Source organism: Thermobia domestica, chromosome 2 (genome assembly GCF_964235325.1).
Source record: "Thermobia domestica chromosome 2, izTheDome1.hap1.1, whole genome shotgun sequence".
Taxonomy (NCBI): Eukaryota; Metazoa; Arthropoda; class Insecta; order Zygentoma; family Lepismatidae; genus Thermobia; species Thermobia domestica.
The window spans coordinates 15279927-15293311 of record NC_137455.1 but is presented as its reverse complement, the minus strand read 5'-3'; the positions used below and the strand labels follow the sequence as shown (position 1 = coordinate 15293311).

Here is a 13385-nt window from a genome sequence, read left to right as displayed (position 1 = left end):
ACTACAGTAGATTTCTAAACTATGCAAAAGTAGTATTGACACATATTTATGTACAACTTCTGGCTGCGGTAGAGAGATAGTGAGAGATGAAACCTGTTAAGTAATAAATTTCTACCACTTCCTGTCTTACTAGAGAGATACAGGAAAGCATTGAATATATTTTTTTAAGATGCTGAATCAATAGCAAAAAAAAAAAAAAAAAACCGCTTTGTCGCTATTTGTTGCCGTTTTTATTCTATGGCGATAAAGGTTGAAACCGGAAATAGATTATTTCTGCCACTTCCGATTTTAGTAGAGGGATAAGAGAAGATATGGTATCTTTTCTTACACGCGGTGAATCGATTCCATAAACAAACCGCTTGACGCTTTGTGGCAAGTTTAAGACTATATGGCGGATGTGGGATCAGTTTGATGCCATCAAATTGTGCAATTTTTGTTGCGTTTTTCAAGCAGAATGTGGTTTTGCGTTGTTATGTTACAGCAGGGGCGCGCTTTCGCTTCACCAATGCCGGATATTGTTGGCGTAGTGCAGCCAGATCGTACTCCGTTCCACCCATTTGGAGTAAAGGTCAGTACGATCGTCAGAAATGAACTCGAAGTGAATTACCCCCTTTCAGATCCATCACACTTTGTGTTTGAAACAGCCTGTTTAACTATCGTCCTTGCTTAACCTTTACTTCTACACATTCGGATTTCGAAAAACAAGACGTCGTATGTGAGAATCCGTTTCAGGAAATACACATCAGGCGGATTCTTCAGTAGTTGTCGACGCACATCGACTCACCTTGGGCCTAAGTTGAGGTCAACTCATGTCAAAACTCCCACACTCAGAAAATATCAAAACGCTCATATAAACGGTCATAACTCCCACGCAAATGGACAAATCTCCCAAATGCACGAACGATCAAAAGACCATTGTACTTCTTTTTATTATTTTCAGCGTGTGAAACTTACAAGACGTGCAACCAGGATCATTTCAAAGTGTGGGAGATTTGTCCGATTGTGTGGGAGTTTTGTCCATTTGTGTGACGGTTGTGACAATTTCTGCCTCTGGGAATTTTGTCATTTGTGTGGGAGTTTTGTCCATTTATGTGGGGATTGTGACCGTTGCTGTGTGTGCGAGTTATGACCGATTGTGTGGGCGTTTTGACATTTCTTGAGTGTGGGAGTTTTGACGTAGACCCCAATGCGACAGCTGCTGATAGTTTTCCCGACTTCGTGATGGTGACGCATTACAATGAATTGGGGACAAGCCGAGTTAGTTTCAGAATCGTCGTATGCTAGTGGATGCATTTTCCTCAATGACATGTCGTATGAGCTCAGAATCTGTTACCCTGCAGCGGCCGGATTTTGGTTCATCTCCGACATTTTTAAAACCTGCACGAAATTTGTGAAACCAACGACTTGGCTTTGCTATAGTTCACTACACCTTCTCCTTTCGCATGACAAAATATTTTGGGTTGCTGCCGCAGTGTTATGCCTGAGTTCGAACTCTAACAGTTTGCGTGTCTAACGTTGAGCAGTCATTGTCACTGCCACGAAGATACTGACGGAATGGCGGTCTCCACGACAAATAGTCGGCTTGCCACACGATACTTTGATAGCATTGAAATGAAATCTTTCAGTATAACGTCCTATATTATGCTCTTTGGGCTAAGGAAGCGATTATTAAAGCAAGTGAATGATAATGGAATAATTAGTGGAATGAGAGTGTGGGAGGAAACGGGAGTACCCCGAGAAAACCCACGTACACGGTGTTATCCACCACAAACTTACATGTCTGGGGATCGAACCAGGAACCCCACGCACCAGAGATAAGCGCTCTAGCACTAAGTCAGCATGCCCACTATTTTCTGGTCGAGTTTGACTTTGTGTTTACGGTCGATCACAGCACCCCCGCGCCTGACGTTTCAGGAAATATTGCAAGACTTATGACACAACCTTGCATTCAATGCAAATAGATATTGACGAAGTGAGGGACATTTAGTTGTGAAGAAGGAAACAAGACAATTAAAATCTCTATATTTATTTAAAGGAAAAAAAAGGTAATATTTCTCGATATAAATAAATCAGTGAGCTAGAAAGCAAAGATGGCACAAGTACCCGACATCCTTAATGAAGTAGGTGTATTTCTATCGTTTTATGGAAAGAAAGCAATGTAGTTAAATCAGTTTCTCACTCCGAACAAAGCTGCATTTATTGATATTAAGTTTATAGAATCAGACAAATCACAAAATTTCAGTAAAGTAAAAGCTGGATAGAAGAAAACAAAATATAAGTGAAACAAACAAAAAGGGAATACAATAACACTAGAAAAGACTAGCGACTTTGAGCTAAACAACTAGAACGGACAAAATAGAATAATGCTTCAAGGATTCAATGTTCCATCATTTGTGGTGGAACAAGGACTACAGTTACATAAATGTTCTGGTTATGATGAAAAAACTTTAAACTTCCACGTTTTACGTTTAATGGGAAAACAACGCATCAGAAAAACGGTCATTGACTTTATCAGGAAGAACTGACACTCCGAAAATTCTGAGTTTGCTGCTGTTATTTTGAGCGAAACAACACTAATTACCTTTGCAATATATACAGGTATATTCATTTTCTAACATGGTTTCTGTTGTCTTCCTTTCTGTCTATACCCTAGCCCTTAGCTTACAAGGGACATCACCCAATTGTCCGGCTCCGATTTCAATGAAATTTTTGTTGCTGATAGAGGACATGTATTCATTACTTGTGATGACAGAAATTTTTGCCATGGTGCATGTTTTCTATTTTTTAATAATTTTTAAAGGTTGTGATGTGGTTAATAGAGATTACTGCAGAAGTCCCTTACTACCCTCTGTAAACGGAGTGTTAATGAAAGAACAACCATGTAGATACATAGAGGGCCTAGGGGGAAGTCGTATGGTACGTATGACCTTGACGGCAGCCATCTTGAAATCCGCCATTTTGAATTAAGGTCAAGTTTTTCAAATGGGAATAGGGTAATATGATACATAATTTCGGGCTAGAATTTAATCAGAAAGACAATGGTGAAGTTAGTTTTAAGATTCGCTTATTCGGTGAAAAGTTACAGGCAAATTAATTGTTTATACTTACTATGTGCGTAAGTCCCTTACCTCCGCTTCTAACCGCGTATTAATGATAAACGGATAAAGGTAACGGATAACGGTGGATAAAGGTTTCGGTAATACATACTATGCGTAGAGGGAAGTGATACGATAAGGGTATCATTGACGGCAGCCATCTTGAAATCCGCCATTTTGAATTAAAGTAAAGTTTTGGAAACTGAAAACCATAGCATGTGGCACCAAATTTTAATACTACATTTTCCCCAAAAGCCAATGGTATGCTTATTTTTGTTCTATAGTTAACCAGTATAAATTTATGACTCTTTTAATGTGCACGAAACGTCCATTATTCGATCTTTCAAATTGGCAACACTCTTAATTTTCATCGCATGTTTCAAGATTCCAACTGGCACTTTGCAATATTGTTTCCATAGCTCGTTTTCTAATTTATTTCATTTTTTTAAAGAGTTGCGATTTGTCAGTTCATGAATAGTGTTGGGATAAGCATCCAGCAATCTTTCTGAATTTTGAAGACTTGCTATGTAATTATTAATTTCCTAGGCAGTGTAATTATTTATTATAACCCAGAGTACATGAGGAACCTATGGACCTATGTGGTGTAAAGAAATACAAATGAAATTATAAGAAATTGGTGTAACACGAACTCAAAATTATCATGAAATGTAGCCTACATGTTGCGCAAACGACAGACAGTATTTTTTTTTTTTTAATAAATACAACTTTACAACTTTAAAGGAACAGCAGCAATGATAGAAAATATCAAAGAGACATAATATGACTGTTCCCAACACACTGTTTGTACCATGAACAAAATATGAAAACAGGTAACTTGTTTATAAAGAGGTGTAACTTAATCGAGTTCTCGATCAATATTGATTATAAATCTTACAAACATGAACCATCGACAACAATCGCTAGAAAACGAATGACTTTTTTGTCTCAATAGCTAAAATACTGCCATAGAATATAAATGAATATACAATAAACAAATAAATATAAAACAAAACAAAAGACCATTGATTTACACAACAACCATATTTCGTTTCCTTTTTTGAAGTGAATTTTGAACTACTATCCACTACAAGCTACGTCTCCGGTATTACCTGAATGCAAAGTTGGAGTTCTTTCGTTCTGCGACGATTCATGTCAAAAAACGAGTATTTGAAGGCCAAGTATAGGAAATAAATAATTACATTGCCTATGAAATTAATAATTATATGACAAATCTTCAAAATTCAGAAAAGATTGCTGGATGTTTACCCCAATACTATTCATGAACTGACAAATCGCAACTCTTTAAAAATGAAATAAATTTAGAAAACATGAGCCATGGAAACAATTGCAAAGTGCCAGTTGGAATCTTAAAACATGCGATGAAAATTAAGTGTGTTGCCAGTTTTTAAGATCGAATAATGGACGTTTCGTGCGCATTAGAAGAGTCATAAATTTATACTGGTTAACTATAGAACAAAAATAAGCATACCATTGGCTTTTGGGGAAAATGTAGTATTAAAATTTGGTGCCACATGCTATGGTTTTCAGTTTCCAAAACTTTACTTTAATTCAAAATGGCGGATTTCAAGATGGCTGCCGTCAAGGTCATACATACCATATGACTTTCCCCTAGGCCTTATATGTATCTACATGGTTGTTCTTTCATTAACACTCCGTTTACAGAGGGTAGTAAGGGACTTCTGCAGTAATCTCTATTAACCACATCACAACATTTAAAAATTATTAAAAAATAGAAAACATGCACCATGGCAAAAATTTCTGTCATCACAAGTAATGAATACATGTCCTCTATCAGCAACAAAAATTTCATTGAAATCGGAGCCGGACAATTGGGTGATGTCCCTTGTTAGCAGAAATAAATGCACAAAGATACGCTACATCCAGTGGCGTATTTAGGGGGCTATCGGGCTCAAGCCCCCCGCCGAAATAAATTTGTTAGTTTTTTTGGGGGGGGGCATTCCATGTACAACGATAATCTTTCTTACCATTTCTAATAATTTCAATGACTTTTCATTTTCTTATGCTCTTTGTTCAGAAATAATACTGTATTTTTCGTTTTACTATGTAAGAACTGCGTTTTTTATTTCGTTCGTTCATTCTACTCTTCTGTTTCTTTTCCTTAGTTGTTACTTTCTTTCGTTTCTCTTATCATACATTCGACCGTTGTTAGCTGTGATTCAAGTCCGCCGTCGTCAGTAACACCAAACATAATAGTAAGGCGCGCTATACATTATAGGATAGATCCTAGGAAATCTCTTACGATTTGTCCTAGCGTCAAAATTTCAACGTGTATGGCATTAGATCGCATGTCATTTCCTGTATTCTGAACGATCCTATGAGATTTCTCTTGTTTAGAGCACGCTCTATTTCGGAAAGAAAATTCGTAAGATTTCGATTTAAGCGACATCAGGTGAAAGAAAGTGAAAACAAAACAAATGAAAACACAACTGATGAGGTATCTTCTGATCGTGCAGGTTTACTTTAGGTGTACCACTCGAAATAATTGTTGAAAAATAATAGTTTATCACTGTTTCCTAAGTGATTTGTGTTGACCGACATGGAAATTATTCAGATAGCATAGATAAAATCCCTCTAGGGAACCATCAAAAGCAATTGTTGATAAACTACAATTCTTTTACGATTTGCGTACAAATACGGGGTCCGGATATATAGTATAAAAACTATAGTGCAAAAAACGCAAACTAAGTTGTGTTTGGTGGCCTATGGAAAGTACGAATGCTATCTAACCGAGTCACGGCAGGGCGAAGCCGGGGTCCGAGCGTCAGTCAGGGGGTGCGAGCAAAGGAAACAGGCGCGTCAGTGAATGATGGAAAAACAAGTGGGTTTCGGCAATGATACGAGTTTGAATAGCAATTGTCATGGTATCGTGGTAGTAGCGCTCCACTTGTAAACATAAACTATAGCTTCTGTAAACTATACAGAAATAAACCGCTGGTGGAAAATAGTATCACCGGTTATCTTTCATTTGCATTCATTTAGGTAAATGTTTCGCAGAAAGGGGTCCAGGAGTAACCAAAACACAAAATTTACAGGAGAAATGGAAGATGCAAGTACTTAGACCTAATACAACCCAACCAAATCTAACCTAATGAAATTAACTAATTTAAACTAACCTAATATTAATAGAAGTAAGCGAAATTCTATCCATTTTTTGAAAATTAGCTGGATCCATATACTAATATAATCTAACGTAACATAACCGTAACTAACCTGAACCAGCCTAAACTAAACTAATGTAAATAGAAACTACCGAAATTGTAACATTTCTTAGAAAAAATAGCTGGACACTTTCTGCTAAACATTGTCTCTTATCTATTTTATCCGTCGTTAAAATATTTATAATGATTTTACACCAGTAACCCTACAATTGTAAACATAAAATACAGCTGTATTACTTTGTATTTAATTCTGTTGTTTGCAGAAATTTGATCCTTATAAATATGTCTTTTCATGCAAAGTTTTTTTTTTTTTTTTTTTTGTAAATCTTCTAAAATGTGGTGCGCCAAAAGTATACCAGAACTCTTCTACTTTTATTAAATAGAACTATTTCACAATGTTGATAAACGTCATCCGGTCAGACAGGAAAACTCTTCACGTGTATGGCACAAAAAGAGTAGGATTTCCTACAAGATATGTCATAACATTTTTCCGAAGAGAAATCCTAAGATATTTCCTAGGATTGATCTCGTAGTGTATAGCCCGCCTAAGAGGGGCTGATACGCGAAACTGGTGTTCCACACCAACTGCACGGATATCAACATAACGGGACTTTAGTTGTTATAGCAAAGGAATATTTACATCGTTTGGTTATAAAGAAAGGTAAATGTTTGAATTAAAGAAAATCAAGAGGAGGGGGGTTAGTAGCCCGGGAAATAAGGTAGGCCAAGAGGATGCTTCACTGCTTATATTCACTGCTAAATTATTATGTTATCATGTCACATAAGATTCACCAGTCTGCAATTCTTGCCATTAAAACTGTAATCAATATATTTTAGCTTCTACTTCTCTCACTCAACATTTTCTTTCAGGTAAAAACGTACAAAGAGGAAACAGAATATTTTGATTGTTTTTTCTAAAATGAAACAAGTTAAGTTGAAATGAGATTACAAATATTCAATATGTGTTTACAGGAGCGTCATTTCAGATTTGCTTGTAGGGGTGGTAAAATCCTCCATCGAAACTATACTACGGCCGCTATGTCTCTGGCTCTGACAGTTCTGCACGTGGACAAAACAATGTTGCCAATTTGTCCTTTATACACTATTTTGTTTGGCTTCGGTTCTGAAGAACTAGCCATTGTCACCAAATAATAACAACACTCCTTAACAGCACACCCAAACACACACACAAAGAAAAGAAAAAAAGTTGCGATAACCAAACATGTTCTCAAAGCACTTTTCACTGAACTATGCACAAACAAAAGGAAGAATACGGAGCGGCAACAACGTCTGGTTTCCATGCCAGCGCGGTGAGAGCTCGGCCACTCATTGGACCTTATGGGGGGGTGTTAATGTAGTATCAACCCTCGCTTTCTTTTTCGCATAGCTGTCAGAGCCAGAGATACAGCGGCCGTACTTTAACACTTCTTTCTGATAGAGATGAAACAGGACGGTTACTAGTAATACCGTATATTTCAGAAGCGAAAGATTATTATTATTATTATTATTATTAATATATATATATATATATATATATATATATATATGGTCTAGGAATTAATTCGTGCGGTTGGTACGCACACATTGAAGCTGTAGTACAAACACAAAATACATAAATACCTTAAGAAAAATATTGTCCATCGCTAGCCACCACTTTCGCCCATCTGTCAGGCAATGTACGGATTCCGTGGCGAAAGAAGTCCTCATCCTTGGAAGCGATCCAGTTAGAGACCCATGTTTCGATATCTTCTGAAGAAGTAAACCGCTGTCCAATCAAATCGTTGTTCATGCAATCGAACAAGTAGTAGTCCGAAGGAGCAACGTCTGGTGAATACGGCGGGTGGGGTAAAACTTCCCATCCGACATTTTCTAAATAGGTTTTGACCGGTTTTGCGACATGTGGGCGAGCGTTATCATGTTGAACAATAAGTTTATCATGTCTGTTCTCCCATTCTGGTCGTGTTCTGGCCAGAGCTTGCTTCAAACGCATTAATTGTCGTCGATAACGTTCTCCATTCATAGTTTCACCCGGTTGCAGCAGCTCATAGTACACCACACCTTTCATATCCCACCATATGCACAGCATAACCTTTGCACAGTGAATATCTCGTTTTGGTTGTGATGGACCTGGTTCACCTGGTTTCACCCAGGCCTTTTTTCGTTTAGGGTTCTCGTAATGGATCCACTTCTCATCACCCGTAATAATTCGATGCAGAAACCCCTTTCTGCTCTGTCGTTGAAGCAGCAATTCGCAAATGGTTTTTCGTCTTTCAACGTCTCTGTCTTTCAATTCATGTGGAACCCAATGTGACATCTTTTGAATCATTCCCATGGCTTTCAAGCGTTTGGAGACTGTTGTTTGATCAACGCCTAATGCTGCTGCAAGTTGTTCCTGCGTTTGACACGAATCCTGCTCGAGCAATGCTGTCAATTCTTCGTCTTGAAATTTTTTTGGCTGTCCAGCTCGCTCTTGGTCTGCCAAGCCGAAATCACCACTTCTAAACCGTGCAAACCACTTCTGACACGTTCGCTCAGCTATAGCATGGGCACCATACACTTCCACCAAAATACGATGACTTTCAGTCGCACTTTTCTGCATGTTAAAGTAATGCAGCAGGACACCCCGCAAAAGCACTTTATCAGGCACAAATTGCGCCATGTTCACTTAACTACAAACTGGTGTTGTTGACGCTTTAATCCACTGCCCTATACTACGAACGATACGTGATGACAGGGGTTTGCAACACATGTGTGGATACACGGAACTGTGGGACGCTCCGTTCGTTGCGCCATCTCTTGTCCACCCGCACGAATTAATTCCTAGACCAATATATATATATATATATATATATATATATATATATATATATATATATATATATATATATATATATATATATATATATATATATATATATATATATAATGTATTATAATATTTCTATCTCATTACCTTTCACCAATTCCCAATCATCAGTAGTAAGTCTCAAGGTTCCAAGAAAACATATACCTTGCTTCATGAAAAATCAGTTTCTATCCTTTTTTTTTAAAGTGCGAAAGTAGGCGTGAAATATGATCTTAAAGTTGAGTTGATTTTGATTTTAACGTCCCGTTCAAAAGCGAGGCTATATGAGACATGGACTTTCTGATTAACGTGGAATCCGAACCACATGAGCTTCCGCCAGGAATCTTTAATATTGAATATGGGAGAGAAGGATAGTCAACCTAGAAAACACAGGGAAAAAAATGTTACTGAAGTGAGAATGCTACACTGGATGTGTGGAATAACAAGAAGAGACAGAGTGAAGAATTGGGATGCGCACGAGACGAGTCGAGACAAAATTTTCCTGACAAATTTCGAGTCGAGACACAGCTCTTCCAATAGAAAAGAATACATTTTTCGAGTCGAGACATCACTTTTACAGCACATTTCCGAGACGAGACAGCCTCAAATCTTGTCTCGTGCGCATCCCTAGTGAAGAATAAGAGAGTATACAGAACAACCAAGGTTGTAGGGATAATGTTATCTATGAAGATCCAAGAAGAATGCAGTGGTATGTCCATCTACAAAGAAGAACAAGCGACTATGTGGTCAGAAGAGTGATGGCAATGGAAGTGGGTGGGAAGAGAAGTAGAGGGAAACGAAGAAGGAAATGATAGGACATGCTTAAGAATGACTGTACGGAGAAAGATCTAACACAGGAAGAATCTAGGGACAGAGTATTATGTAAAAGACTCATTAGGAACGTCAACCCCACATAAGTGGGAAAAGACGGAAAGAAAGAAGAAACTGGTGTTGAGTGATACCAGTCTAAAGCAAGAGAACGCATTGGAAAACTTGAAAGAAATTACACATAATGTTTAATGAGAATTGGGTAGATTCTAGGACATTTATAGTTAATGATTTCAAATGATAGAGTGAATTTAACCTTCTTCCGTTTAATTTTAACCCCAAACAATAGCAACTATGTTCCTCACATTTATTCCACTCTCTACAAAATATATTTTGATTCATAAAAAAATTCAAGATTTTTTAAACGAAAGATTATATTCATTAAAAAAAATTCAGATAGTGATGCAGCTAAATTCACTCCATCATTATTTACCAAATTCGACTCTAAGGGTTTCGTGGAAAGTCTGAGATAAACCATACACACGTTTGCATTAAAATCGAATATGTTCTTTATAAAAAATATCGTATATATATATATACAGGGTGAATGAACTATACCGACAAGCTGTAAGAGGTGATTTCTTACGTCAAAATAAGAGAAAAAGTTCATATGGACCTATGGCGAAAAGTGCTAGTTTCAGAACTAGGGCTGTCCCCCCCCCCCCCAAAAAAAAAAAAAAAAAAAAGCTAAATTTCAACAGGTCTTGTTTCGAATTCCAGAAAGTGTGGATGGTGGTCCTTATCAGCGTAAAGGAAGGCACGCATACACAATCCTAAAGTACATATTTCATCAATTTTCAATGTGTAAAGGTATTCTCTACAGCAGCGTTTTCCAACCTTTTTCAACTTGCGGCACACTACGGGTGTAACTTGAATTTTCGCGGCACACTCATATATTATTATTATTATTATTATTATTATTATTATTATTATTATTATTATTATTATTATTATTATTATTATTATTATTATTATTATTATTATTATTTGCAAATATAAAATACCATGGTATTTTTTTTCTGTAATTACTAATTTCCTTCTCACAGAGATGAAAGCTCGATCACTGGTTTTCCCCTATGCTAATTCATTATGCATATTTTTTATTCTAATTTTAAAATAGAAAACAATTGCAATGAAATATGCGACAAAGATTTTTTAAAAATACGCTTTCTTTTTCGAAAACTCTATCCAACCTTTCACTAAAAACGAAGATCACTAAATAACGAACGAACAAACAAATGTCTTGTACTTTTAACTTTGCTGTTTTAACCAAAACCAGTGCATATTATTGCAATCACACAGCTTGCGATGCAGGGGGCCGCGGTGGCTCAGTGGTAGAGCGTTCACCTCTGGTGCTAGGGGTCCCGGGTTTGATCCCAGCCCCCGCCAAGTGAACTTTGTGGTGGACAGCCGTGCGTGTGCGTGGGTTTTCTCGGGGTTCTCCCGTTTCCTCCCACTTTCTTCATTCTACCATTTCATTCATTACTCATCATCATCGTCTCCTTTAGCCTAACCGGCATAACCGTGGGACGTAAAACTCACAGATTTCATTTCACAGCTTGCGTCGAAGTGAAAACACAGCTGTTGAACAAAGTGTTGTTGTCCTGTCATTCACGTGCGAATGAGTGTTCTACGAACGTTCATTTGACGCATACCGTACAAGAGGTTCCATTTCTCGGTGTTAGTATGATTCTCAATTGAAGCGTAACATTACATAGCAGCTAACCGTGGAAATGTGTACGAGCCGAAATACTGTCTGCTACACAGTAATAGATGTAGAATAATATATTACAATTACAGTAATTTTTTTTCCATGGTAGAAATTCATAGTAATGTGGAATACAAAAATATACATTTTTTCCTATATCTTGCAATTTGATTGCTATAGAATTAATAATTTTGTTTCGATTTCCCCGCGGCACACTGGTTGGGAAACGCTGCTCTACAGAATGTAATTCTCAGATATGCTCTCAATAGAATTTCCAGATATACCTTGATTTCAAGGAGGGTCCAAAGTAGGCAGGAGGTAAACCTTGACAACAATGGACATCCAATGCTTCGGAGGGGAGTCGGAAGTGTTAATAACCGGCAACTCCATGATTTTTTGTGTTCGGAATAACGTGTGGTGTGATGTATTTTGTCATGATATCATTTACATTTTCTCCAATTATAAGCGTGAAAGAAAACATCTCAGCATGCGTTTTTCCGAGTACGAGAGACCGTGCTGCTGACGATTCTTAAGAGGGAGAAGGAGTGAGCCACAGCGGCCGGAATATTGGTGTTCAATTTAACATGGGATCTCAAACATTTTTTTTTAGGTAAATCATGGTTTCATTTCGTTCTTTCGCAAAAATGTCTCAATAGCTCACTCAATATGATGCATCTCATTTTAAAGGTACAATTTGAACACTGTACGTTGTATTTTCTTCTTATAAATACGGATAATTATAATCCAAATTCCCATAAGAAAATGATCAAAATTAGAGGAAAACGTCTTCTGTTTTATTACAGTAAGGAAAAGAGCTAAAAGTCTCGGACTTTTTAAGAAGGGAGTACTATCTTTCTATTTGCGCGCTGCTGTGTGTTTTTTTTTTTTTTTTCGCTGTTTGCAAAGACATCCATTACACAATCGATGATAAATTATATCCTTCATCATTGAATCTACAGAAATCAGATTGTTTCGCATTCACGTACTTGGCCGTTTAGCTGCTAGATGGCACTATAGTCATTCCTCATCCCACTTTCCTTCTCAGCGGGAGCCAGCCCTTTTGGAAACACACTTTGAACTTCTTAACAGGAGCGGGGAGGAAGGAAATCAATGTAAAGAAAGGAACTTCAAACACAAGGAATGGCAAAATTTATGACCTCTTTAGTTGCTGGTTTCTGCTTTAGCAGAACTGTTTTAGCTGTAGCAGTTCAGTGTATTAGAATGGTTTCTGTGAGAAGGAGTGATGTGTGCTTGAAGCGATAATGCCGAACTTTCAACAAAGATTTGCGAAGGACAAACCAAACCAGAAAAGACTTCGTTTATCTATTCCAAGAAAGAAAAGAAAACTTCCTCCCGGTCTGACAAAATACATGCAAGAGAAAAGGTAAGACACATTATTAGTTATTATAATAAATTTTATAATATACAGTAGTAATATAGAAATGCACCAATAGTACCTTATCAAAATTAACACCATATGCCAGGGTTGCGAACATTAACAATAAAAAAAAAAAAAAAAACATAATGAACCTATTAAAGGCATTCTTTACTTAATCAAGTCCTACTAAAAAGTTTTTAAAAAAATGTTTATGCATGGCTAAAAAGAAAAGAATGGGATACGCTCTCATATAATGTTACTTTATAAGTTCTTAAAATGACACACCTCATTCTTTTTGTTAGTCTTGCATAAACATTTTTTTTTAACTTTT

General features: G+C 37.0%; 1 protein-coding gene across 5 annotated transcripts in view; it reads left to right on the top strand.

The window, feature by feature from the left end:
• LOC145670574 (uncharacterized) overlaps positions 1 to 13385 on the top strand; it is a 216704-nt gene that overhangs the window by 38630 nt on the left and 164689 nt on the right. For 2 of the 5 annotated variants that reach the window (XM_081739440.1, XM_081739446.1), the window contains exon 1: positions 12734 to 13060. The exons of the other annotated variants lie outside the window; for them this stretch is intronic. Coding sequence is in view for 1 of the 2 variants with exons in the window: in XM_081739446.1 (XP_081595572.1) it covers positions 12939 to 13060 (122 nt within the window). In the remaining variant the exon portion in view is untranslated. Of the gene's footprint in view, positions 1 to 12733; positions 13061 to 13385 lie in introns of those variants that run through there. 5 annotated transcript variants of the gene reach the window in all.